Source organism: the organism of the source record quoted next, unplaced genomic scaffold (assembly GCF_019419815.1).
Source record: "Pyrus x bretschneideri cultivar Hongxiangsu unplaced genomic scaffold, Pyrus_bretschneideri_v1 Contig1, whole genome shotgun sequence".
In the NCBI taxonomy this organism is placed as follows: Eukaryota; Viridiplantae; Streptophyta; class Magnoliopsida; order Rosales; family Rosaceae; genus Pyrus; species Pyrus x bretschneideri.
Window position 1 is genome coordinate 7860599 of NW_025999390.1, and position 27791 is coordinate 7888389.

General features: G+C 38.5%; 4 protein-coding genes across 6 annotated transcripts; 1 reads left to right on the plus strand and 3 right to left on the minus strand.

Annotated features, from left to right (window-relative positions):
- Positions 1-10: 10 nt before the first annotated feature.
- Positions 11-6333, minus strand: LOC103946749 (trafficking protein particle complex II-specific subunit 120 homolog). Of its 2 annotated transcripts, XM_009357535.3 has the most exons (10): positions 5902-6333; positions 5595-5801; positions 5246-5428; positions 5010-5119; positions 4857-4916; positions 4257-4545; positions 3630-3925; positions 2076-2953; positions 772-1725; positions 11-499 (listed from the first exon to the last, which is right to left on the minus strand). In XM_009357535.3, exons 1-10 carry the CDS (start codon positions 6310-6312, stop codon positions 279-281), a joined length of 3609 nt encoding a protein of 1202 aa, XP_009355810.2. In that variant the 5' UTR covers positions 6313-6333; the 3' UTR covers positions 11-278. The 2 variants fall into 2 exon arrangements, with proteins under 2 accessions (XP_009355810.2, XP_009355811.2); XM_009357536.2 differs by lacking the exon at positions 5902-6333 and having other exon boundaries at positions 5583-5735.
- Positions 6334-7001: 668 nt separating this feature from the next.
- On the plus strand, positions 7002-11180 carry LOC103946751 (aberrant root formation protein 4). Of its 2 annotated transcripts, none has more exons than XM_009357538.3 (13): positions 7002-7405; positions 7492-7641; positions 7750-7822; positions 7986-8161; positions 8266-8325; positions 8486-8630; positions 8751-8807; positions 8908-9173; positions 9275-9346; positions 9566-9643; positions 9743-9931; positions 10565-10616; positions 10726-11180. In XM_009357538.3, exons 1-13 carry the CDS (start codon positions 7181-7183, stop codon positions 10944-10946), a joined length of 1764 nt encoding a protein of 587 aa, XP_009355813.2. In that variant the 5' UTR covers positions 7002-7180; the 3' UTR covers positions 10947-11180. The 2 variants fall into 2 exon arrangements, with proteins under 2 accessions (XP_009355813.2, XP_009355812.2); XM_009357537.3 differs by having other exon boundaries at positions 7003-7405; positions 8748-8807.
- Positions 11181-14795: 3615 nt separating this feature from the next.
- On the minus strand, positions 14796-18028 carry LOC103946752. Its single transcript, XM_009357539.3, has 4 exons — positions 17582-18028; positions 15835-15897; positions 15541-15672; positions 14796-15439 (listed from the first exon to the last, which is right to left on the minus strand). Exons 1-4 carry the CDS (start codon positions 17939-17941, stop codon positions 15164-15166), a joined length of 831 nt encoding a protein of 276 aa, XP_009355814.2. The 5' UTR covers positions 17942-18028; the 3' UTR covers positions 14796-15163.
- Positions 18029-25848: 7820 nt separating this feature from the next.
- On the minus strand, positions 25849-26424 carry LOC103946822 (pollen-specific leucine-rich repeat extensin-like protein 1). The gene has a single exon (XM_009357616.3). The coding sequence runs from the start codon at positions 26422-26424 to the stop codon at positions 25849-25851; it is 576 nt and encodes a 191-aa protein (XP_009355891.3).
- Positions 26425-27791: the final 1367 nt, after the last annotated feature.

Sequence of the window (27791 nt, forward strand, 5' to 3'; positions counted from 1 at the left end):
TCCAATAATCTGCAGCAAACATGTTTCTTTCGTGTAAATAAAACGTAGCCAAATTGATAGAGGTTAACAACTTATTTCACAACATTTGTGTACAAAACTGCAACTATGAATCTAAAATACACAACAGAGAACACCCTACTTTTAAGAATTTGATTCTCAAGACAAATGGATGCGTTCCTCCCGCTGCCAAATTAAAAACATATGGCATTGTTTACTGATACTGAAAGCATTAACCTGGTTTGAGCTAATCCGGCTGATGTGGTGGGTGGAAAGAACCATCATGCAGTCCCAACAACACGAACATGATATGGGGGCCCACGGCAGAATATTGGCTCATCGGATGATTTTGTTCTTGCACGAGCCCTGAGTATATCATTAGCATCATCGATCACTGAGGCAGCTACCAGCGTGTACTCACCCGGGACAAGAAAATACAATGAGAAAGAATGCTTAATTTCTTCAAGTGGGGGAACCTCCACAGTGATCCCGCTCAAAACACCTACGTACGAATTCAATTAGCACAAAACACCAGTGAGATTCTCTTGCAAATTTCAGGGGAAGTTCTAGTGAAAATGACTTCTAAACAAACGGTTCAGAAATAAACAAAAAAATAGGCAGGATTCAACATTTGATAACCAAAATGCTTATTTCCGAAAAATTTATCTGCCTTGAAATAAATACACACACACACACACCTACATATAATAGAAGAGTGAATATCTCTAAATACTAAAACAGGCTTGTCAAAAAGGCATAATCATAGAACATTACCAGAATACAAGACAGTTGCCTTTGTACACTCTATGCAATTCTCTCCAGCAACGTCTCTGCATGTAATGCTAAGACTCATTTTGATCATCTCCTTCGTGTTATTACGAACCATAACTTCCATTGGAGTCATTTCATGCGCCAGCACAGAACCCTTAGCTGCAGAAGGGTGAACTTGAAAATTGTGCTCTGTGTGTGAACCAGAATGTTCAAGTGCAAGGCCGTTTCTAGAAAGCCTGAAGCAAAATGTCAATGGATCTGGCAGCAGTACATCCATAACAGATGTCTGAAGGGCTGCCTGTATAGCATCCTTGATATTCAATTCTCCCGAGCTGTTTCGACCTGATTGCCACCTAACCTTTATCTTAGATATGAGGTTCTTGATAGAAGCATTAAGTTCAGCTTTAGTATTCCGTTCCGAGAAGCTTGAATTTCTGCCACTAACAGCCCCATCTGCCAGATTATCCTTCACAAAAAACGAATCATCAAGAACTGGTAGTTTAAAATGCTCCAGTGGTATCAGTACCCTCGCAGAACAATCCCGATCAATTCTTGTTTTAGGGTAACCATATTCAGTAGCATCTTGATCACCAGAAAGTATATGCTCATGACTAGCGTTCTCCAGCTGGACAGAAACAGTAATTTCAAAGACAACATCTGTGGGATTAGACAACTCAAGTTCAAGAAAGCGTAGTCCCCAACTTCCTCTGAAAGGATCAATCTTCACCAATCTGTCCATCTTAGTAGGAGAACCAAGAGCTTCAGTAGGGCTATTCTCAATATCAACTGGTTTTGGAAGGTTTACACCCACTTGTGCAGGAATCTCCATTGAAAGCAGACGAGCCTTTACAAAAGACAAACCCTGAAGAACACAAATCTGCAAAGGAACAAGAAGGCGCCTGCCAGGGGGGATAGCAGATTTATCTGTTGGAGGATCTCCAGCATTTGTCAGAGGCCCTGAGAAACAAAATGAAAAGAAATCAAGTCACAGAAGTTAATGGTACTTGTAGTCACTACTCAGGAACGAGGTGGCACAGGGGAGGTGCATATGATACATGACAACTGTACCCAGTTAGAATGGACAGTTCAGAAAATGGTTTAGCATTCAGTTTCTTATTATATATACATAAAAAATTGAAAATAAAGAGGGCTTACTATATATACTTGAACATCAGAAGATAACAGTAAATATAAAATAATGTACATAATTCATCTCATTTTAGCTCTACGTGATAATGCATGTGTGTGAGCGAGAGAGAGAGAGAGAGAGAGAAAGAGTACTATATCGGTAATTGATTTATTAATACCTGCATAATGGATTAACAATATGGGGTTACTTCCATCCTTAGACTGCCTTGCAGTGCTTCCAGAGGCACTCCTGCCTGCAGCAGTCTCAGGATCTGCTACAACATGGCGCCAAGCCTTTAAGGTCACAGGTATAGTCACTTCGGCCCCAGGCCTCAAAGGAAGGGCTGATTTTAAGGTTTCGGACGCAATCGAGATAACAGAATCTTGGTTTTTTCCTGATAATGATACATGTGCTTGTTCAACTGGAACTGTACCTGCATTAGCCAGACTGATCCACACATCACGAATTTCACCTTCATGAAGAATGATTGCACCATCACCACCAACTACACGTGAAACCAGCAATGGTAATGGTGGTACCACAGATATGTTCGGAACAGATATGTTTTTCAGCCTCGCAGACCCACAGCATCTGAAAGGGTCAGAAAGCACAAGTCCTTGTGTAGCTCCAAGAAGCAGATTATCAACATCCTTAAACAGGTGTTCGGTAATAACACCAAAGCAGTGGACAGTGCACCCAGGAATTGTCACTGGCCCAACTGCAATCGGGATCCCAGATAAGGTGATCACTTTTGATGAATTGGGTGGAAGATTTACAGTAACAGGAAAAGCATCAAAATTTCCTGAAGGCACTGAGAGATATATGCTATCAACCCTCAAATCAAAGCCACAAGGGTTTGCCAGTTCGACTAAAATCTGAACAGGTTCTCCAACAATCCAAACAAGGTCCTGTTTGGCGTTACTGTTTGTGTCTCCCTTGCTGAATGGTGTATAAATAAAAGGACCAGTATTAGCAGCTCCTGCCCACCAGTCTTCTCTTCCTGGATTGCGCTTTACAATGTCCATTTGTGAAGGATGGAGAGGAAAAGAATACAATCTAGAAGCAAAGAAGATGATTAAATTTGGGAATTCATACTAATATTAAGTGACACTTATAATAAAAGCACTAATGATTATTTGTCCATATTCAGTCAAGATCAACTTGGATATGGGAAGATTCTTAGAGGAACAAAGGAATAGAGTTTTGCTCATCCGCAATATGAATAGAAGACTACATAGCTACACAAAAGGTTCTGAGCGAATCATAGTTCTACAAAAACTATATAGGTAAACAAAATATTGTTTTAAAAAATGATGCTAAAGAAAGAAGCCTCGACTTGTTGAAAACAAAACAAGAGAAAGGACTCTAGCATCCATAAGAACATTAATAAGCTGGTCAGAGCTAGGAGGTATCTACTTCTCATTGCTGCATTCTAATGTTAGAGAAAGAATATCCGTCAGTAGTAATTCACATAGCAGAATAATCCTCCTCACTGACAGATTAAATGTATTTAGATAGCATTTAATCATACATCAAAAACTTATGTTAAAAGAAATAGTAATTAGTTCAACCCTAGTTATCATGGTGTCTCAGTGCAACTATATTTGTCATGCAGCAAAGACCATGGAGAAAAATTACCTATAGGACAGCAAATACTATTATTGTTATTAGGCTTCATAAGTAATAAACTGTTCATGTTTAACAGGAAAAATGCTTAGGTACTGGTGAAAACCTGATGAAAGGTAAAGCAGGGTCAGCACAGCGAGTTCCCGATGGCAACCTATCTGCTGAATTTGAAAGTGCACTAGCAAGACCATTTTGCCCAGCAGGTGTAATTAAAGGATAATATGATCTTAGTAATCTTGCAGCTGCACCCCAGGCAGCAAGAGGATCTCCTGCACGGACAGCGGATAGCAGAATCTCTCTGAGTACAACCATCTGTAGTGTGCTCCACTGAGACTCAAAAAGAGAGACAACTGACTGGTGGAGCATTTTCCCACCCTCTGCAAGACTTGACCCAATTTCCTTCTGTGAAAAACAAAATAAGAATGAGTAGCTAAAAACTTACTACGAATATGCTCACAATCAAAGCCACACGCTATATAAAAACGTTACTAAAGAGTAATAATGCAAGACAGTTGCTAGAGAATAAAACTCTCAACCATATTCTTCATTTGCACTATTCCAAAATACAACAGAGAAGAGATTGATATGTGCCATCAATGATCAAGACCTCAAATTCACAAAGTAAGCCATAAATTCCATCTCAAAAGACACATTAAAGCATGTGCCGAAGCATGCAGACAGACTGAAATGCTAAATATGACCAGGAATCATTTGCTTAATACTTAACACTCACTTTAGGAAGCGAGTCTTCAGAGATGGAAGCTCTACTTTGAACATGGTAGGCTCTTGTTGTCATTGCTAAAACTTGCATTGCACTAATAGCAGCCAGTCTATTATCCTGCTGTAGATATAACTGAGCCACTTGCCTTGAGAAAAAAGCAGCCTTTCGCTGATAACCAAGAGTTCCATATAAACGAGCTATTTCAACATATAAAACAAGTCTATCACTGGCATCAATCAGAGATTTAGCACCATCTGCTGCACTTGTAAGTAGTTCCACTACCTCCTTAGCCAGCTCCCGTCTGCCACAGTTAAACCAAAAACAAATTTCGTAGGAAAGTGTAAAATCTAACTATTTCCAAAGTCTTTTTGTCATCTCATGGACATAAATTATCATAACTGGAACTATTATGGAGCACCTACTTCAACTTTTAGAGACAGAATTCAATTTATTTATCATCATTTACCAAGAACAGAAGATTAAAAGTCAGACTCATAGATAGAAACAGTATACGAATAAGATACAGTCAGAACGTTATCCAGTAAAAACGGTAGATGCATCTAATACAAGCTGCATGCATCAAATTATAAAATTTTGATAAACAAAACATACCTGCATAGAAACCTTGCCAGTTTCAATGTAGCCTCTAGTTCAAATGTTAAGGGTGAAACTCTGCACATAAATAATTAATAAAAGTAACAGTTAAAAGAATGCATACGTTAATAAAGCAACAGCCATCTAAATGCAATAGCATCTAGGAATTACCTTTGAGCATTTTCTTGTATGAATGACTTCCTGTAGTGCAAGATGACACTACTGTATCGATATCTAACTTCATCATCGACACCTGAATCCCTTTCGCCCATTCGATCAATCTAACATGTTTATATATAAGTCAGTAAGTAGGAAATCTAAGCAACAAATAAACCGGGAAGCCATGAAAGCCTACTGTGTTATTAAACACAGGTAACCATGCAAAAATCCAGAGAGTGAGCCATTACCAGTAAGGCACAGACACTGCCCTCCAATGCACCAGCATACCAGAAAAAATCTCCAGTCAACCTAGCAAGTTCTAGTGCAGTAGAGTAATGAGCATTGGCATCAACAGGTGATCCTGCCAACAAGCAATAATCACCCATTGTCTTCTGCGCTCGCCCGAGCCTCCGCTTCTTCGCCTTTATAACCTGCCATTTTAGAATTTTTTTTGTTCACTTCATCTTTCGGTAACATTTAACGCATAAATTCAGATACCAACACTCCCATTAAAACACTAACATTTCTATAAATACACACTAGACTACTAATTATTATAATAACAGAATAAATCCTATAGGACACCTAGACATGAACCTCCTCTGAGTTGAGAGTGGCTTGGGAATCCAAAGGCGTCTTGACAATGGTTCCTGCAGGCTCAGCTTTCAGCACCCATTTCTCGAACTCCATCAGCAGTGATGCCGCAATGTCCTGCATCATTGTCTGCAGGTGGAACTCCAGAGTCGCCCGATCCGCCGGCGGAAACAGCATCAAGTTCCCTCCTTTCTTGCTCCCATCCTCCAACTGTAATCCAATCAACACACAATAAATCCAAAAAGATTCGAAATTTCGAAGAGGAAAAAAGTAACAAATTGAAACCAATCGAGATTAGCATTCTCTGGACCTGAGAATCGCCGGGGCAGAAGGCGAAGCAGCGATCGACGAGGGCGGAGGAGTAGGCGCGGCGAGCCGAGTCGAATTGATCGATGACGGAGTCAAGATCGGGAGACGAGGGGCAGTGGCAGATACCGATGACAGCTAGGGTTTTGCGATTGGACTGGAAATCCTCCCACGGGGACGGTGGGGCCCCGCCGAGGACGAACTTGAATCGGAGGTTGCCGGAATCCCAGGGCTGGTGGGCGAAGGGGGACTTCTGGTGCTCAGTGTAGAAGGAGCTGATGGCGGAGAGAGGGATCGTCTGGTGGCGGAGCAGCATCGAGTGGTAGTCGCGGAGGAGGACGGGGGGCACGTGGCCGATGGGGAGGACAGCCACACGGATCATGGAGCTGGTTTCGATGCTGACGTCCGGCTCCATTTTGGCGGGAGATCGGAGGGTGCAGGGGAATTAGGTGTGGGAGTGAGAGTAGAGGATCGGGAGCATGGGAGTGGAGATGTCGCTGCGAGGAAGACACAGATCGTGTTCTGAGATTCTTGGTTAGTTAAGGAGGGTGGAGGAAAATATGTTTGGTTGTAGGGTTATCCGGACTCTGGATCGGGGATAGAGATATCCTTGGATAAGTGCAGGACAGTTTATGCAACAAACTAATCAATTATGCTTATTTGTAATTGTGGACTCCGTCGACATAGTTAATAACTTAATCTCTACTCCCTCGATTTTTTAATTTAACATTTAATCTAATAAATTTATTGTTTAACAAAAAAAAATACCTTAATATGAACCCTCACCATCCCCTTCTTTGCAATTTTCTCCAAAACAACCGATGTCTCCTTGCAGCCAATTTGGTTAAAAGGAGACAAGTGCCGAAAAACAATAAGGAAAATCAAGAAGCGTAATTCATGTCCAACTTCAACAAATGTCTTGAAAAGCATCGCATCCAAATAAAGTAGTAACACACTAATGATGCCATCCCAAATGTAAAGACAAAAAATGATTACCGATGTACTGATTACAAATTCCATTAAAAGAAATTTCAAATTCAACGACTCGAATTTAAACCATTTTACTTACAAATAAATATAAATATCACTGTATAAATTAGAATTTAATACCCGTTTATTTTGTATGAAGTGCCATTGAGTTGAGGTGGTAGTGGCGGATTAGCGTTCGCGCCTTGTTGGGCCGTTCGGAAACAAAAACCCTGCCGAACGGAATTGAAATTGCAACACGCACCAACTCATCTTCTTCTTCTTCTTGTTCAAGCTTGAGAAGTTGCAGAGATCCCATGGCGGACAATCTTGACCAGGGCTCCCCCCTTCTTCAAGAAATCCTAAACTCGCTATCCCAATCAGTCGATGAACCCCAAACCTCCGTCTCAGAGCTCATCAGCTTCCTCAATTCAACCCTAGACGCCGCTCTGTCAGACCCAGAAAACGAAGACGCAAAAGCCAACGCCTTCCGAGCTCTCACGAAAGTCCACCAATTCGTCTCTTCCCCTTCACTCGACCAGGTTTCGTTTCGTTAAAGTCGTCTGCTTTTGGTCCTTTACTTGTTTGTGCATTTTGATGTTTACCAACTGTTTGATTGTTTGCCCAGGCGATCATCGAAGCACTTTCCTTTGAGTTGCCAATGGCGGTTTCGAAGTTCGGAGGCGTCTCGGATGGATGCCTGGAGCTTGTTGAGTGCACCATTGATTGCTTTATATCAATGTGTAGTCCACGAGACATGCTTTCGATTCTTTGTGAGGTAAATATGTGGCCTTTTTAGTGATTTTTATGTGAACTTGATACTTGTTGTATTGATGGTTTTGTTGGGTTTTAGTTCTTTGATGATTTTTTATTGTGATTGGGTCAGGCATTGGCTCCACCAAGTGAAACAATCAGGGATTCTGGTTATATTGCGCCTCTTCTAACTGGGCTTTCGAAAGGTAATTTAAATGAGCTTAACTAATTAAATGGTTAACTAAACTAACAGTTATATTGTTATCAGATGCATTTTGTGTTTCGTACATGTAATTGAATTGTGCCAATTGAGTTGTTGCCAGCGCTACTTTATTAATTTTGTGTTGCTGTTGCTTTTGTTAATTTCAGTGTTTCTTTCCCTTCAGAGGCGTCACTTTGAGCAAGTGAAAGTAGCAGTTCCCATTATCGTTAAAGTTTTGAAGGGCCGGTCTTTGGAGTTGGAAGATGAAGATCCAGAATTTAAGAATTTGTTTGACAGAGCTATGGGGATTGCAAAGTCCATACGTGTGGTTTGCCTAAAGTTGGTACATGACAAACTGATAAGATGGATGTTACTGGTTTAGCGATATTCTTTGATTCTTATCATACTCTCTATTTGATCCTGATGGTCTTTTGCTCCATGACACAGGAAGGTGTAGAAAGTGAAAAGCTTCGTGCTCTACTGGGTCTTTATGTCGTCCAGATTATGGTTGGTATCATTTAATCAAAGTTTCAGTTTGACTCTTTTTTCGTCTGTGTTATATCAGCAGAAATTCCAATCTAAACTCTATTACATATCACGTCTCCCCTATTTGATTGCTATCTTTCTGTCTTGTGTTCGTTTTCTTAAACACGCCATTTATGTGCAGGCTGTTGTCAGCATGAATCATAATGTTGCAAGTTCTCAGCCGTTTGTTTTGCAGCTGTCTAGTTTTTTCCCGTTTTGTGGTTTGTCATATCTTGGTGTAATAACTGGGTCGGATGTTGACAAAATAACTAGGGCAGTAGTTGGAGGTAAATCCTTTCAATCACTGTTCTTTCCCTTGTATTCTATTATAGTTCACTCTATTTGTTACCCAATTGTTAGGCCCTTGATATTTCGTTTCTTTTCTTGTTCCTTTGTACACTCAGAAGATGAAGATGATTATATGAGTTGTTTATCCGATGTCAAATGCGGTGCACCTCTTTCAGGTTTATGTTTCTAAATGCTGATCGCTCCTTATTATATCAATTTTTTTGTAGCTCGACACTTTGTCAATTGATTTTTGTTTTTTCTGTTGCTTTATTTAAGTGATCTGGGGCCATGCTTCTGATGACGTTGTTGGGGCTGCTGAGGAGGATTTGAATTCCATCAAGGATGAACTTAAGGATAACCAGACTGAAAGGTGGCAAGCTGTTGGCATGCTAAAGCACATACTAGCTCCTGCCACTCTGCCATGGGAACTTAAAAGACATGCCATCAATTTCTTGATTTGCATTACAGATGGAAATATCTCCCACTGTGATGAACATAATGACTTCTCATCTTACATGACTACCCTTTTTGCAGCTCTGCAGGTTGCCTCTTTACATCATTCTACGTTTTAGGAACTTATTTATCAAAGAGGAAGAGAATCTAATCTTCTTTTTTTTCCTCATATGGGCATGGTACATTTTAGGCTGTTCAAATGATCATCATGTATGCATCAGATACAGTGCTGAGGAAGAATGCCTTTGAAGCTTTCAAAAGGGTGAGGATCTGTCTTAGTACTTGCATTTGTCCAGTAATCTAAATACGTGATAGTCTGATGCATTTTTCATAAGCAACTAATGGCTCAGTTTATGGTCATTTTGTAGTAAGCAAGCCCTTGCTTGTCATGTCATGTACTCTACTTAATTTAGGTTCAAAGTAAATTATTTACGGTACCCTCTGAATATTACTGCTCATTTTGTCTGCCAATCAAAATCAGATTCTTGCTGATATTCCAGCTTCTCAGAGGTTCGACATGTTGAAGTCTTTGATCATAAATAGTAATTCTTCCTCGATGGTAAAACCTTTAGAGCCAGTTTTTGTGATATGTATTCCTTCATTTTTTGTTGAATTATACTTGAAGCAGTTTTACCTAACGTGGCTGTTTCAACCATAGATTGCAATCCTTCTGGATATTGTTAAAGGAGAACTGCACAAGGAAAGCTGCCAAAACGTGGGAAATGATGAACTACCGCAAGCCAAACCACCTACATTGTTTTGGACTGCCAATGTCCTTGAATTGGTGGAGTTGATTCTGAAGCCCCCGGAGGGCGGACCTCCATCCTTCCCTGAGGATACTGACAAGGTATTTCTTCAACTTGCTTTGTGAATATCTTTTTGTAAGCTGCTTGTGGTAATGAAGTCTTTATGTATGATTTACCAATATGTGTTGAGGAGTCTTTATATGTCGCCAAGCTTCAAATCTAAGATCTCAACAACATCTAAATATAAGATATTACAATACTTAGCTTTCCTACAATTACGAAAAGTAATCTTAAAGGACTTCCAACTTGGATTTATCTTGCGCAACCATAAATTGGTGTAAATTAGGCAACCGGTAATCTTGTTTAACTGCTGCAAATACAAATCTTCATTCTCTGCAGTTCTTGATACCCTGAAGTTACCTTTCTTTTCCTCCCTTCTTCATCATGTTGTTCGTCATTACCAACAATGGTATTTCATTGCATAGCAGTTTTTAATTAATCCTCGGTCAGATGAGCTGAACATATGTATACTTATCTGCCTTGAATGTCGAAGCTTTTGCCTGTGTCAAATATATTTGAGGTTAAATTTGATATGTCAGAAATTCAGGACTAAGTAGTCTAATTTTCATATTCTTTTTATAATATGCATTTTCTCTGTCCTTGAATTTATCTCACTGTGTTCAGATGAAAAGTAAAACCCTTTATCTTACAAGATCTGTAATATTATTCTACAGGTTCTGTCTGCGCTCAATCTGTACAGATTTGTATTAATTACAGAATCGACAGGTAAACATATATCATCGTTGAATTAATTAAAGCAAACAAGATTTTACTATCAGAGGAGAAAATATTAGATTATGAGTCTGATTTGTACTCTGATGAAAAATTTGCACAGGAAAAACCAACCACACCGGAGTGATCTCCAGAAGCAATTTACAGAAAGCCTATAAGGGGTGGCTTTTACCCCTACGAACCCAGGTAACCGCCCTAATGGCGGAGACCAGGAATGATTACGAGCTTCCACTTGACGCACTTTGTACTTTAAACCCAATCGAGTTGGTTTTGTACCGATGCATTGAGCTTGTTGAAGATCAGCTTAAGCAACAGTCTATGTAACGGTCGTCATCACCTGCATATTTGTGTTTCTAGTCGTTTACACCATTTACGGTGATAAGAATGCGAAGTAATACGAGAATTTGTCTTGCTACCGGTTGTATAAACATAATTAGAGAGATAGACACCAGGAGATGTGCACCTGGGGATTCCTAAGATGCCTTTTGAAATTACGATTGCTACTAGAAGGAACATGTGATCTATCTGAGTATGTAATTTTAATGATTTGTTGTATTATTTTTTTTGAAGGTAATAAATATTTCACCATTAATCAAATAGAATGAGAAACATCATCGATGAGGAAAAGGATTTGACGATTGCAAATGCAACAAAAAGACCATTCAAAACCTACCTCACGTAACCACATTGAACCAAAGGGAGGACAAGATCTTGCATCACTTTCTTATGAACTTGTAAAAGATGATGCTCTTTTGGCAAAGAAGCCCTATGAGACAATCACGAAGATGTCCTCATAGTCCTTTGCCTGGTGAACAAACAATAAAACCACAACCAAAACAAAACAAGAAAATGACAACACAAAATAAACTACAATCCCTCAACGATGGGAGACCTACACCTAAGTTCCAAACAGGAAAGATAAGCTCACAAGGCCTAAACTCTATGAGCTAGACCCATCGTCAAGACACACAAGATAATCATCATACTGTCATTGAAAACCATGCAACGACAAGCGGGACATGACTGTGAGTCCCTCAAACAACTGCAACGCCCCACAAGGGCAATTGTCAGCAAAAACACCTATTATAGTCACCTACAACAAATTTCGAGTTTCCTCATCATAATCCTTGACAAGCCCACAAACCACAAAATAACCACCTAAAATTTGAACGATAATCATCGCTCTAAAATCCTTGACAAGAAGGAATGTTGCCGACCCCAAGGCAAGTTCTATCCTTTTTTTTTATTAGTGAATACAATTTATGGGATATTTTTCTTCAAAAACGGATTTTATTTGTTTGCGATCAAAATTCATGCCAGTTTGGTCCTTGTATATCAATTTGGCTACTTGATCCAGTTGACTATTTTTTGTCCAACTTGGAAGTTTATGCTCACACGCGGCAGTCAAAGAATCACACATCCGCGTTCAATAACATCAAATTAGGCAAAATAGGCACAAATTAGAGATTTTATTTAGACTTATTTATCTTTTTTTTTACATTTATCTTCTTTCTACATTTTTTTTTATAAATTTTAAAATTTGAATATACCCGATAATTCTTTTTCTACACTAAAAAGAAAAAAAACTGATTAAAAAAAATTAAAAAAAATTCAAGCAAAAGCTCCGTCCACCCTATATTTCCTAACCCCAAGTATCCCTTTCCGCCACCTCCTCTACCCCTCAGAATTTGGAAATTAAAGTATCGTCTGTGATCACCCCATCTCCGCCCACTCTCTCCATACGCATCCTTATCCCCCTAACAACCCACCATTAAAAACACCCAAAAGAAACTCATGATAATATTGAAATTCTGATTCTACACAAATATCTTACACACTCAATAGTCCGACACTGTTAGATTCGGCGCTCAACAGTTTCGGCGGAACTCAGATGTGTTAGAAGGACCGTGTCGAAGTGCGGAAGGAGGAGATATTGTGCGGTGGGGAAAGGTCGAGATAGAGGTACTGAATCAGTCATGGCTGAGATCTTTGTGTGGGTGGCTGACATCTTTGCTGGGTGCTTGGAGATGATTAAAAATTGGGGGTGGTTGGCGTTTGGGGAAAAGGAACTCGGATCCCATGATTATGATCGTTTATTATATATCGTACGGTCAGAAATTATTTAAAATTTAAAATTAAATATAAATAGTATCTAACGAAAACTGACCGCAAGATGTATGATGAACGGTCACAATCATAGGATCCTCAGGAAAATGATTTGGCGAGGATTCTTTTCCGACGTTTGGAGAGAGGGGGCGACCGTAGTTATTGCTTGTGTACTTTTTCTATTTTATTTTATTTTTTTGCTGTAGAATGAGAATTGTCGGTAGTTTCAGAATTTCAAGATAAAAAATTGATATGTTAAGCGTAAAATGAAGAATAATAAAGTTTAAATAAATTTTCCCAAACATAAATAGCAAATTATTCAAATTCACAACACAAATTATGGACAAAAATAAAAACGGAAACACATAAATCAAATCAAAATTCGAGCAAAATATAAAGACCAAAAACCCTAGTATTGACTATCGGGACCATCTCTACCCCTTGCCCTTGGCATCTCTCCACGTTGATGTATAATATCAAAAATTAGCATGCAGATTTCAGAATGTCATTTTTCATCATACTAATAATGAAGTTAATTTGTGGCGGACGCTCTTGCTAATGCTGGCAAACTCTTCCTGCTGAGGCGCGATCAACTTGGCTTTAGTCGGGGCTTTTGTTTATTATTGTTCTTCTTCAGAACCCTAGTATTGACGATTCATTCATGTGTTCTTGGGAACACGGCTACATATCATGTAATTATAGTTTAACGCATACGGCATAAGAAGTTAAGGTTTTTTCATAAGGAACCGGATCTCCTCTGGACCCAAAAAATATGAGTCTAAGGATAAAATGATTCGGGCTATTGAAATTTGATCTAACGGCTACAAACATGACCCCTCTAAAGTTATAATAATTGTAGTTGTTGGATCAAATTTCAATGATCCGGATCATTTGATTTTTAGGCTCAGTTCCTTTGGGTCCGTAAGGGATCCGATTCCTTCCCATAAGACTTGTAATTACATAATTATACATTATTCAAAACAATTATTGCTCAACATTTAGCAACATTTTCACTTCTGAGTATTCACGGTAAGGTACAATGAAGCTTCGTCTGACCTTATTTAGAACTTCATTTTTCATGACTCTAATCCCTAGTTTGGTACTAATGTGATTTTGAAAAAAGTGGCAATCAAAAAAAGCTGGGAGCTTTTTTATGTTTGATAAACATTCAGCTTCAGCTTTTTTTCACAGTTTTTTGTGAAAAAAAAGCCAAAAACACAAAGCTGCAAAACCCAGCTTTGAAAAACCATCTTTTTTTCACATATGTTTTACATAAAAATTTATCAAACACTATAATACTGCTTTTTTTTTTTTTTTCAAAAGCACTTTTACAAAAAAGTTTACCAAACACTCTGCTGTTTTATTTCATAGCTACTTATTCTCACAGCACAGTAAAAACAATTTTTTTTTTCAAAACACAGCAATAGCAAACTGGTTGTACTTATGATTTCAGCTTAATAACATCATCCCCATCTTAGCACATAATTAATTTGTTTTAATGTTTTGCAGGAGAATAAATTACTAATCATGAGTTTTGTATAAACTTTAACGTACGCTTTTTGCATAAATAAATATGGCAGCAGCTTCGATCTCCAAAGTACAATTCGAGAAATACAAAGCACAGCAACTCAACCTCCAAAAAAAGAAAGAAAACCACAAGTTTTTTAATACTTCAGAGTAAAAGCAACTCCCAACAAGATGCGTCCTTTTCTCAAACGTGACATCATTTTTTATTATTTATTGGCACAAATTGACCGGAAAGCGATCATTTCCACATTTTTTCATTTTAATCCATCAAATCAAGAAATTCGTATCATTAAAATTTGATTTAACGACAACAAACAAAGATCCAAATTAAAAGTTATAATAACTTCAAATGTTTGATCAAATTTCAATGATACGAATTTTCTAATTTAATGGATTAGAATGAAGAGATTTGAAAAGGATCCCTTCCCAAATTGACCAACCATTTTACCAAAATTAAGAGAGAGAGAGAGAGAGAGAGAGTTTTTGAAAACTAATGAAAATAAAAAAATACATGAGTCATTGACAATTCGACACGTGTCGTGGGACTGAAACTATAAATTGAATTTCGGATGAGGAAAAATAGGACAACGTTTCAACTACAAAGAATGATACAATTTTGATGGATCTAATATAATTTCAACGCGACATTGAGAGAAATATTGAGGGTTTACCCTAAAAAGCAGGAACCTGTGACATAAAAGCACAATCTCTACAGCCATTAGGCTTTTGATATTGCTAATTTTACTAATTTAACCCCCATACAACTCCAAGCAACCGGGAACAGACCAGGTTAAATCCGTAACTTACTGAATAATACCCTTGACTTTCTACTTATAGTAGTACCTACTGAAGTGAGCTCCTCTGGCGTGTGCTATGTTAGACCGGACCGGAGCACCGCTTTTCTTTCCTCAGCTCATCCCATACAGCATTTCGGAACTGGATTCTTCAACTGCCGGCACCATGTTCAAATCAGGCAGCAAGAAGGAATTATCCCGGGCCGGAGCATCATTGCTTTCAACGCAAGAGTCCAATTGCGGGTGTGGACGTGGAGGCAAATCCGAAGGAATGCAGTACGCAGTGTTACTCGAAGAAGCTATTCTCTCATGGGGTTGGCTGGAAATTGCTTTCCCTGCTCCGTCAAAGTTTGCACTCAAATTCCTTGCAGAATGCAAGTTCAAATCAATCTGCAAAGACAAAAATCGGATAGAAAATTAAGCAAAAATCCATAGAACTATAAGAGATCCAATCCGTAATTTATGTAAATTAATTAGAATCTGTCTCTCACCTTGATTCTCTTAAAGTTGTCATTTTTGGCTCTTTGCTCCTTGAAAGTTGCTTGTAAGGTCGCTATTTCCTTTTCCAGATGTGTCCTTTCCTTCAACAACGAACTTTCCTGCTCTTTAAGCTCAGCATATGTCTGATAAAATTACAACCAAGTCCATGTCAAAATACAAACTTCAAATTAAGTCCTCCTATTAATTGCAGATTACGAAACGGCCCATTAATTATTAAACTCTTACAATTACATTCCAATGAATAATGTAAAGGGACAAAACAAAATTTGGGGTTTAGTGTTTACCTTCTTTCTCCTTGCCCTCTTGGCGGCATTGGTGGTGCTGGTGGATTCATATGTACCATTACCCTGAAATTTCAATCCAAAAACCACATTTCAGCATATAAGCCCCACCAAAACCCCAAAAAACAATATTAAAATAGTAAAAACTATTGGATAAAGTTGTCCGACCGCATCATTCATATAACCCGTGTAACAAAAAAAACATTAAATTTTCAAATTTTAACGTCATCCGACTCCATGATGATTCCCACCGGTGCGAGAGCTGCCCAAATCGGAATCCCACATCTGTATCCACCACCAAGCCTGCAATTTACCCAAGTATCTGCTACCCCGGATAAAGCTTCTCCATTCCCAATGAAATGTAAGGTGGAATTTGACATCATCAAAATCCACGTGGCCACACATGACAGGCTCCTTATTATATATTCCTCACGTGACTTTCTCACATGACTTTCCTTCGCGATGGCCCTCCTCCAATCCAATCCCACATTACTCCTTTCAAATACCGCCTCTCCACTTGCTGACAACTCCAATCTATTTTCCAAAATCCCCTCAATCGAAAAGGTTTAAAAACTAAATAAATAATACGATATTTTCAATTAAAAGACGCTTCCTAACCAAACAATCCTAGACCCTTAGATTTGGAAGACACAAAAGTACAATCCCCAGATCGACGGCCGAAAACCAGCCGGGTTTTTCTGGATCTCCAGAAAGTGTAAGAATAAGGGTTTTTAAAAGGAGACAGCTGAACCGATCCCTGCACCCGCGCCACACCGGATCATTACACCAACAACCCCCCACTAACATCGCCACACCAAACCGAAACGCAGACCTATCCCTAACCAAAAAACTCACCGGACCCCACCACGCTTTTAAGATAGGCCCCACCTGACCACCGCACCCTACCCGTATTTATAAAATGACCGAAACGCCCCACCAGGCGCCTCACTATTCTTGCTTTTGACTCGACGCGGGATGCAACTTTTGTCGCGAGCAAAAGGGATTCAGACGAGAAAAGTTGGCCGAGTAAAGGAAGCTTCGGGGTTTTCAAACTGCGGTGAGTGTGGAATTGACGGAAGTGTCCTTGGGTGGCAGAATCTAGGGCGGGGTTTTGGGAGGGCAGTTTGGTGAATCTAAACAAGAATGACAGATGACCGGCAAAAGGAGCGGGACGAAAACGTGAGAAGGTCTCGATCTGCTACGTCACGTGAGCAAAATACGAAAATACTTCGGCACGCCAGGGCATTTTCGGAATGAAGACACAAAAGCGGTACCGCCGACGGTTTGACCATTAGCGATCGGCGAGAAAAACACAGAATGAAGAGTCTAAAACCGAAATGACGAATTTGACCTCGTCAGCAGTAGCTGCTCAGGGGACGACAGCCGAAACGCGATACGGGCAAACAGAAACGTCCGTTTCGAAATCGAGCGTATACAAAAACGGAAAAAATGACGAAGAAGGTAAATAAGTCAAAGGAAGGGGGACAAAAATGGTAAAGTGAAAAAGAAGGCACGAAATGGGTCGGCCACGCGAAAAGCCTCATCAACCATAACAACACTGAGGCTCTCCGCTAGCGGCGCTGCTCAGCAGAGCTAGACGTAAATACGAAGCGCCGCCGGCCGCTGTGGGTATATCGGTCAATAAACAGACTCGAAGAGTCATCGCTTCAGACACTGCGAGCAGAGATCAGGTAGCAGGAAATCCAAAGCACAAAAATCGAAAAGCACAGAGAGAGAAAGTGATATGGACCTTGGATCTGGGGCAGCTGGACTCTTCAAAGCCGTCGGCGGTGGCGGATAGAGAGCCGGTACCGCCGCTCCATGAAAGCGGAGTCGTGGGGCTGCATCTAGTGGTGGAATCGGCGCCGTTCTTGCCGCTGTTCCTCTGGTGTGAGACGCCGCCGTCGAATCTGGAACCGGACGACGCCGCTTTGGAGCGTGGCATCCTTACACCCCACCTGAGCGTCAAAAGAGACTGCGACATCGGTGACGAAGACCGCAGAGAAGACGACGGCCCCGCCGCCTGCACCTGCTTGAGCCGCAGCAGTAGCTCGACCACGAGCACGTCATCGGTCATCGCCGCCCTCGTCCAATCGTCTTGAACCACCATCTCTGAAGGTACAAACCCAGAGTTCTAGAGAGAGAGAGAGAGAGAGAGAGGGTTTTTAGAGAGAGAAAGGAGGGTGGCGGATGCGGGAGAGAGAGAGAGAAATGAAGGAGATAGAGAGCGGATGGGGGGGTTGAAAATATATATATGGTGGTGGAAGAAAGTGGGAGTTGATGATTCCTCCAGTTTTTTCTTTTTTTTTTTTTCTTGTTTTTTTTTTTTTTGGTGGCTTTGTTTGGGTGGGTCTGTGTGACTCTGACTCCTTTTCTTCTCTTTCTTTTTCTTTTTTCTTTTCTCTATTTTTCCATTTTTTATTTGGGTCCCAACGGGTGACGGGTTGCGCTGACAACTTTCATTTTGGCATGGGTTCATTTCAATGGGTTTTTGCTTTTGGTGGGCCTTTGTCATGCCGGTCTTCCAAACGGCACCGTTTGAAGGTCCAACCCATTCCACTCCTGTGATTGAGACGACAACGTTTTGGGTCCATCCACATTCCTCTGTTCGTTGTGTGGCAAAGGGGGCAAAAAGGGCATGAGGATGACCTCTTCAAACTTTTCGGCCTATTATAATATGTTCTTGGCACAATGCCACTAATCTGGTCCTTAAAAATGTTTGATTCGATTCTCCATGATTTAAAATAAAATTGTCAAATAAACCCCTATGTTACGGTGAACATTTTAGTGGGTCTACCGACTACCATATTTGTTGCGTTGAATTGTAAACATTAAGTTTTATTTTGGGGGTAAAAATTTGATTATGTGTTCTACATGTGGATTTGATTGGATTGAAGCATTATTAACCGATTGAAATTAACACACCAAATGACTATTCTTGTTCTTTTCTTTTCTTTTTTTAACAAATGATAATTCATCTTAAACATACATAAATATTAGAGAGAGGGATAAATATACTTAAAATTCAATGACTTTTGAACGCCCTTGTTTGTTAATACTTAATTTGAATTGTGAAATTTATATATAAAGTAGTTTCTATGATTTTACAATATCAAATTCACCTAATTTGACTTTAAGTATTGAATATTTGTCACTTGTACTCACACTATGAAAAAGAAAGAAATCAATTAAGCCCAACCCATAAAACGTCAAATCCAACTTGCCTAAAATGGTTTAGACATGTTGGTTTGTCCATTTTCTTAAGTGACAATGAATTTGAACAGTTCCAACGCGGCCACATGTAAGTTGGAGAAAAATAGCACAGTTTAGATAATTATTGATTAAATACATGTATGTATTGTAGTTAGTTCCACAATTAATAATTTTCTTTTACTAGGTCGAATAAATAAATATTAGCATTGTCCCACACACCACTAGTGTGAATAGTGGTGGACGTTGGAACTTTTTTTTGGTAATGTTTTATATTTTTTTTTATGAGAGAGACATAATTTACAATTCATAATAAATAAATATACAATATTTCTTATGTTTTGATGATATGTGGATGAGGAAAGACAAAAAACAATAATAAAAATTATGTGCAAAATTACCTTATTGTTCATGATTTTATTTGAATTTCTTATTGAATATGAATAAAAACCAAATTATTATTTCAACCTCTTTTAATTGACAAAAACGGTTCTTTAATATAGTTGAGATGAAAAAATGACTTGATAATGTCAAGATACCTTAGTAGCATTCCAATAAGATGTTATGAGAAATGTTAACAAGACTCTCTCAATAATAGAACTCTCAATGAACTCTCTACCATCTCATGTTTTAGCACAATGTTTTAGGATGTTGACATGAAAATTGACGTTAAACTATGAGGAGTCTCACTTTGAAAGTTTTCTTAGCACTTCTCAAATGTTATCGAATAATTTCATTTGATGCCATTGACATTCTTCAAGTGAATTATTAAAGGATGAAATCTGAAATCTTATTTGGTAAATACTTTTAATTTTCAGTTTTTTTTAAATAAAAAAAAATTGAAAATTACTTTTTTGAGTTTTCAAAATGAAAACATAAAATAATTACCAAATAAGATTTTAGTTTTAAATTTCCAAAAAAAATGAAAAATAAGAATTAAAAACAATATAGTTATCAAACGGCTCCTAAATATGGACAAGGATTGTCTGCCATCCCACTTCCGGTGCCCACCCGTGCCCTCCTGTTTGTGTGGTCACGGCTTAGCCACGTTAATATTTTATGCATGAAGTGGGAGGGCAGACAAAACAAAAGGGCATGAAAGGGCATCAGAAGTGGGAGGGCAGACAATCTTTGTCCCCTAAATATTTGAAGTTGGAAAAACCATTATTAGAAAGTTAGGTGGACAACGTTTATGCATGAAGTGCTTGTCAATGGATTGAAAGGGAAAAGTGATTGCTCCAAACTCCCAATAATTTCCATAAGAATCTTACCACATAAGGTAACTCTAAACATTATAAGTCACAAAAACAAATAATTGGTAGTCACATAAAAATTGATCTTATCTCCAAGGCTATTTCAGAAGGGTTTTAAAGTGAGGATGGGTAAAATGCAATGAGAAGTTATAGAATTAGGTTTCTTTTAGACTGTTTAAAGATGCCGGACAAAGTAAGTGGTGGATTTATCTTAGTCTCGAATTCAAACTCTTATTTTCTTTAATGTAAATTAGTGTAAAATATCATTTGTGTTAAAAATAAAATGTAGGGCAAAAACTTTAAAAGCTAAGCAAGCTTTAGTGATCAGGTTGCCTTTTAGGCCTCATATGCTGAGCTCAATGGGATAAGTTGTGATTAATTATGAGGAACTTGAGTCAAATCCGTTGTTTATCGTGTCAAATGTAAAATGAACAAGACTTGACAAGATGGATTATGAATCCGCAATAGAATGAGTTATTTAACCTATCTTTATACATGAGGTACAAAGTCATATCTTACAAACCCTGTCAATATAATCCTATCTCCAAGGCCAATTTCATCCAGTCCATCAAACAAACCATTAGATTTTGAGAAACTTATATATTAGGCTCATGTATTGGTCCTACTGCATATGGTTCAGCTTTTGGAGAAATTTTTAGTTGTAACGGGAACACAAGTGGTACCCCACGTGTTTTAATAGTAGTGGGAAAATTTATTTTTTAATTTATTAATTTTTTAGCACATATATCCCACTATTTGTATAATAGCATATTATGTATCATCCAGTGTATCGATCACATTGAAAAATCTCTCTAGCTTTTGCATAATCTAAGCGACTTTTATAGAGGTGACTAATCAAGAAAATATCCGTTTCTATTTTAATAATAAATATCTTATTTTGGACGGTTCCTAATGTCGGAACCATTTCTCTTGGTAGGTAAATCAAAAGTTTTTTTTTTTTTGAGTGTATCAATATTAATTTTGTTAGTTGTGTATATAAATCTAAATTGTAATTTGCAACTAAAGCTAAATGGTTATTTATATGTATAGAGGTTTTTTTTTTTTTTAACAAACGATAATAATGTGATTCAAATTCGTCTTTGGTGAGAATCGAACCTAAGACCTCTCACTTACAAGTGAAGATAAAGAGAAATAATTATTTACATTCTCGAGGTTTAGGGTTAATTTCAAATGAGCACGAGTTCTAATTTTCTCACATTACACCTAATGTTTTGACATTCAGCCAATTTACACATTTTGTTGTCAATTAAATCGTTACTTATTGATTTGACAATGTTGAAAGCACTCCACAAACCGACTAACCATGTGATATGAAACACACCGATGCCATTCCAGGTGTAGGTTCCGTGTTGCCACGTTATTAGTTAATGGTTAACAAAACAGTCTACTTAACAAATGTACAACTTTGTAATATATTAAAACGTTGAAGTGTAATTCGACAAAATTAGAGCCTCGTGGCCCAATTTGCTGATCTAAAAACGACCGTTTCCTTTACACTTTCACATTATATACGTACAGTAAAAAGTTGTTGGCAGTTAATCACGGGTTTATGAAATTTCGACCTTTCAATACCGCCTATACACACACACACACGCACACACACAAATGTTTTATATTTATGATACCTTGAGAAAGTGTAGTGAGAAAGTTTTGCGTTTCTGGGAATCAGCTTCAGAGCCTTTAGCAAATATCATAAATATTGCTGGTGAAGGCAGAAAATGCAGTTGGTGAAGCCCCAAAAGTGCAGGACGTAACTTTGCAGTCTTACAAGTCTGGTTAAGAGAAGATTGTTAAGGAAAGTAGTGCACGTTTTAATATACACCCCTTGATCACATTTTTATGTTTATACAAGCGATATGGGCGGGGAGTGATCCGAATACGGACTTCATTTTCAATCACGTGAGTTACAACTCTTTTTTACTGTACATAAAATTGTGTAGATTATGTCATGTCTTAGTCAAATGCCTAGTAGCAAGATCAAAGCTCATGATCGTAATCCATGTCTTCCATCACGATGCAAAATGAAACCATATATGGAATCGTGCACCGCGTGAAGCGTAGATTATTGCATGTCCTTAACCGAGACTAATGTAAACTCCGTCTTGAAACTTTGCCATACCAAAAAAGTTGCAGGATTTTTAAATGCTGGCAAAACATAAATTTGTTAGTTATTGAGAGAATCGATTTAATAAAGGCTAACAACGTTGCGTGTAAAGTATTGATGTGAAACGGTAAATGCATGGAGGGTCGTTAATATATGTGGATTGTGGACACATTCATGTTCATAAATATCGAAGGGTGAGACTTTATTGCCAAAACATTACTTGCAAGGAACTGACTGACAAATGCAATAACTTTAAAAGTCTTCACTCCTCTTATTTCTCATTATTTGATCAAACTATAGCGTGCTTCTGTTTTATTATTACGAGTGTTATTATTATTATTATTACTCAAATTTACATTATGAAAACGAATAAGGATTTAAATTTGAGATGCAATGAGTAAAAGATAATGTCATATCAACCAGGACAATTTACCATTTGCAATCGTTATTTATTTATTTATTTTTTTTGATGAAGGACATTTCATTAGGGGCAGAGCCGAGGAACCAAACAGATATAGTAGAAAACCAGAAAATAAACACAGAAAACAGAGCAAGGGCGAAGACAGCAATGAGTAGGACCAAGGGAAACTCAACCCCGGCAGGGCCAAGACAGGGGAGAGAACAGAATACAAGCGAAGCTAAAGTCCAATTTGAAACACATCCTGGATTTATGCCATGAATGAGCTCTTGGGAGTCAGATTCGAAAACTACATCCTGGATATCGTTGTCAATTGCAGCATGAAGGCCCGCCCGCGCTCCGACTCGAGTGCAGATTTTGAAAAGCAAACAGCAGACTTGCTGTTCACAATAAAACCGTCAGAAAAGCGAAGTATCACACCCATGGCTGCTTCCCGATTCCCGTTGGACCAAGCGGCATCAAAGTTTGCCTTGATAGTTCCAAAGGGAGGGGGGCGACCAACTGGAACAATCAGCACGGACTGAATCCTCCACATCAACTTCCAGAAGACATTGCTAATTTGATGAGATCGCTGGGCTTGCCCCCGACAATGCTGAAGCTCCACACCCCTAGGAATATGGCAATAAGCATAGGCATAGCTGGATTTCACTGAATAACCACCATTGTGGGACTGAATCCTCCACATCAACTTCCAGAAGACATTGCTAATTTGCCACCAAGCTCCACGAAAGATGACAGCTTGTCCCTCCAGAAGGCTGCTCCACGCCCATAATGCCCGTGAACCCTTCTTAGCCGACAATACCTCACCCTTCGAAAAGTACCTGCCCTTCAGAACCCGAGCCCATAAAGATTCAGGTTCTTGGATTAGTCTCCTAAAAACACACACCTTATTTGTTTTGGTAGACAAGGCCCACGGAGCTTTTACATGTCCGCTAGATTTGTTATGCTCAAAACGTTCCATGAAAAACCCATTCCGGCCATTTAACATTGTTGCATGCCCTATCAACTTACCCTATTTTGTTTGTAAATAGGTGAGAAGTCCCTTAATAACCATTTTATTTTTAGTTTTATAGATTTTTTGAGGAAGAAAATAAAATTAAGAGAGGGAAAAACCCCGGGAACATCAAGGCCCCTAGAGTCAAACAACAAAGCACTGGTAGCTCCATAAGGAACACATCCACTCCAAACATGAGCCCACATGAGGTGACTGCATCCGCTACAAAATTTGCTTCCCTAAAAATATGCTTCTAACTTATAAAATAAAAAAAAGAGGTCAGCCATTTGATTATTTGATATCTTCAACAATTGCACGAATCCATCAAGGAATGCAACACTTTCCCATGATCGCCTCAATGACAATTTTCAAGTCTCCTTCAATCACATCCTTTTTCGAAAAAATTAAAATTGGAAATCTGAAAACTATTTTCTTGAGTTTTCAAAATATAACAATTATGTGGCCACCGTATCAGCAGTTTCAGGAGTTTAAGTGATGCATTTTGCGTTTTAGGGGTCAAAGTGAGATTAAAGTCGAATTTTAAAAGGCATAACAAAAAATAGGATTTGGATCCCATCTAGATCTAAATTGTGGGAATCCTAGGGATCCTCATATCTTATCTATTCATCGTGCATCGTGCGGTCAAAAATTATTTAACTTTTTTTATTTAAAATTAAACAAAAATAATACTTGATGAAAACTGACCACACAATATATGATACACGGTTAGAATGAGGAAATCCTAAAATGGATCCCAAAGAGGATCCTCTTCCCAAAAAATAAGCCTAAAGTTTAATGTTGTTGGCCACGTTGCACTATGGTAAAGTGAAAAGTTTCAAATTCCACTGCCGTAGGTGACGAGTTATATTCAAATTATTACCACTGGTTGTACATAACATTAAGCAGTAGAAAAGGTTTTAAGTTGTTTACAAAGGTTGAATGATTTCAACTGAAAACAATTTTTAAGTGTTTTGGCCTATATAGCCCATTGATTTGCAAAAAACCAGCAATTAAACCAGTTTAAGTCACATCATCACTATCCTCCAAAACTTGGTACTAAATTCAGAAATCCGGATTCTTGATTCTCTTTGTAAAGATTTTAAAAATTTATAACTCGTGTTTGTTTATCGTACAGTCTGAAATCATTATAAATTTTTTTATTTAAAATTAAACATAAATAATACCTAATAAAAATTAACTACATAATAAACACGATTTATAAATCCTTAGATCCCGTTGGTAAATTTAGGGCCTTGGATCATAATTTGGTTCATGTTTAGAGTCCGTTTTCAGTTTTCATGCCAAATCCTACCGACATCAAGTGAAGTTCTGGGGCCGAAAGGGGCACAGAAAAAGAGTTCATGGACACTTGCACCTGCTTTCATCTTTTGCTTTCTACGGCTGTGCAACCCAAAGTGCTTTTTCCCCAGCTTTTCCGAATTTCATCTTTTGTAAATTGTACGGAAACTAATCTAACCTCTAATCAATCAAAGATTCAAAATTTATCATTCGACCAAAAAAAAAGAATAAAATAAAATCCTCAGTTCATACTTCATATTCCAGCAAATTAATTTCTAGACAATTGTGCGAGGAAAAAACACCTTAATAATAGAAAATGATATACATGGAATTTAAAAACTAAATTAGACTTTACTTATTTGCAACTACATCGTAAAAACTAGGGAATATACACCCTAAGTTTGAAGATACAGCTCCTAATACCCGACCCTAATCTCCATCTTCAAGACAGACCAAAAAGGCAAAGTATCCCTAAGCCTATTTTAATAGAAAAATTAATAACTAAAACAAAATGATAATTAAACACTAAACCGGGCCGATCCAATTATCCCTGCACACTAATTATCTAACCCATAAAGTAAAAAGGAGAAAAAGCGTTAGATCGAACTGCGAATTCATCGACCTTCCCTTTGAAAAAATAAGGGGACGGACGACAACCACGCATCTCGAACGTTAAGCCAAAACCCAAGACTTTACACTTCTGCAATTTCACGGTCAACTACGACAAATTAAGCCGCAGAAGCTTCAGCAGCTCGCTTGCCGCAGCGTCGGTGCTCGAGACAACGCTCTTCTTGGCGAAGAACGACGGAAGAGGCAGAGAGCTCGGAGGCGGCGAGGCTATGCACGACGACGACCCGGCGTAGAACCCGGCAGTCATGTTCGAGTCCTTGTTTTTGGTCTGCTTCGGAACCCGCTCGGGTGCCGGACCCATCAGGTTCGTGTTTCCGAGATCCGGAACTTGGGCCTTGGGATTCTGCTTCTGTGGTGGCGGAGCCGGCACTTGGGGCTTGAAATTTTGCTTCGGTGGTGGTGTAGCCGGCGCCGTTTTGGGGATTTCTTCACCGCGCTTGAGGATTTTGACCTGGCCCATGACGAGGTTTTGGGGAGCCGGGGACTTCTGGACCGGGCGAGGGAGGTTATTGGGCCGGGTGGGCCTTCGGTTCTTGCCGTCGTTCTGGGGGCGGCTGGGGCGGCCGAGGCGGCTAGGGTTAGGGTTCCGATTGAAATTCATTACTGATTGGCGTGTGAACGAGTCTTTGTGGCAATCCTTGGGACTGAGAACTTCAACAGCCATCTGAGACCACACAAAATTCAGATCCGAAAATTCGAGCTTTCAGAGCTCAAGGGCCTAAAGGGAAAAGACTAGTAAATTTGGGGCTCTTGGGCCACAACTTAGAGAGAGAAAGGAAGAGAGAGAGAGAGAGAGAGAGAGAGAGAGAGAAGAAGAGAGAGAAGAGGAATTTACAGAGATCATATGTGAATATTGAAAGGGAGGGAGGGACGGACTTTATAGGGGAAGAGACCTAAAAGCAAAAGGAGTACCAAACCGACAAAGAGGCGGTAGTGTGTGTAAACCACTCGCCACAATTTGGGCGGTGTCCCCCATGGTTTTAAGGTTTCATTATTGGTTTTGGTAACTATTCCTATTCCCTTAATAATTAGGTTTCCTTTTCATAAAAGAAAGGGTTAAATAGAAAACAATCAGGTTTTCCTACAGCTCACTTATCTAGAAAGATGTGATTTAGATAATAATTTTCTTCATAAATGCGAGAGAGGCTTTCTAAAAAATGGTTCTAAAAGAAGATACGCGTGAGTCTGACGGCAAGCTGAGGTAAGAGGACTAAGTTGATTTAAGTAAATTTATTATATTTCATGTAATTAAGTGTGTTTATACTTAAAATATATATAATTTCATCATAAACTACAAAATAGAATGACATATATGTTATGAAGTATGAGAACATAATAAAAATATAGGAAACAAGCATAAAAAGTGTGTTCATTTAAGTATTCAACAAGTTTCTTACAATTTATTGAAAAAATAAATAAAATGCAAAATGAAAGTTATCTGTTTTTAGTGAGTAACAATTGGGTGCCTAGGCGGGTGCCTCAGCAGGTTTTAGCGCTCTTTCTTAATTTTTAAATGCCTAGACATTAATCAGGATGGTAGTCAGCTACCTAGGCGCTACCTAGGGGTTAGGAGGCGTTAGGCAGAGAGTTTTAGAACAATGCTAAAAAATGGAATTCTAATACTTTATAATTTTGACATGGGTATTTAGGTGATAGAAAGTACATAAATAATTTATTTTTAAAAGTATTCTTAGCATTTATTATCTTTTTATATCGGGAAAAAAAAATGATAAGGTTACAGATTCTCTTAATGATTAGGTTTCTTTAACGCCATTTACCCGACAGGGTCTAAGTCACATATTTCTAGTAATATTATTTAGCAACTCAGTTAATCGTTTATATTCGTCATGAGTAGATTTTGTAACTTTATTTGATGAACTTACATTGGATGTAAACCTATCAATTCACTATCAATTTTGTTAAGCAAATGCAAATATTTTCATACTAAAAACAATATATTTGAAAATTTAATAATTCTATATATTTTCTCAACTATATCTTATAATATGATTGGAACCAAATGAAAGGAAC

What these genes read in the sequence shown, in the direction of transcription:
- LOC103946749 (XM_009357535.3), bottom strand. Translation starts at nt 6,312, where the DNA reads ATGGAGCCGGACGTCAGCATCGAAACCAGCTCCATGATCCGTGTGGCT. An exon ending in TCTGCCCCGGCGATTCTCAG is followed by an intron (nt 5,802 to 5,901) that starts GTCCAGAGAATG and finishes ATTGGATTACAG; the next exon opens with TTGGAGGATGGGAGCAAGAA. An exon ending in GCAGTGTCTGTGCCTTACTG is followed by an intron (nt 5,120 to 5,245) that starts GTAATGGCTCAC and finishes TAAACATGTTAG; the next exon opens with ATTGATCGAATGGGCGAAAG.
- LOC103946751 (XM_009357537.3), top strand. Translation starts at nt 7,181, where the DNA reads ATGGCGGACAATCTTGACCAGGGCTCCCCCCTTCTTCAAGAAATCCTA. An exon ending in CTTCCCCTTCACTCGACCAG is followed by an intron (nt 7,406 to 7,491) that starts GTTTCGTTTCGT and finishes TTGTTTGCCCAG; the next exon opens with GCGATCATCGAAGCACTTTC. An exon ending in AACTAGGGCAGTAGTTGGAG is followed by an intron (nt 8,631 to 8,747) that starts GTAAATCCTTTC and finishes TTGTACACTCAG; the next exon opens with AAGATGAAGATGATTATATG.
- LOC103946752 (XM_009357539.3), bottom strand. Translation starts at nt 17,941, where the DNA reads ATGGTGGTTCAAGACGATTGGACGAGGGCGGCGATGACCGATGACGTG. An exon ending in CCAGCTGCCCCAGATCCAAG is followed by an intron (nt 15,898 to 17,581) that starts GTCCATATCACT and finishes TTGAAATTTCAG; the next exon opens with GGTAATGGTACATATGAATC. An exon ending in AGAGGGCAAGGAGAAAGAAG is followed by an intron (nt 15,673 to 15,834) that starts GTAAACACTAAA and finishes TAATTTTATCAG; the next exon opens with ACATATGCTGAGCTTAAAGA.
- LOC103946822 (XM_009357616.3), bottom strand. Translation starts at nt 26,424, where the DNA reads ATGGCTGTTGAAGTTCTCAGTCCCAAGGATTGCCACAAAGACTCGTTC.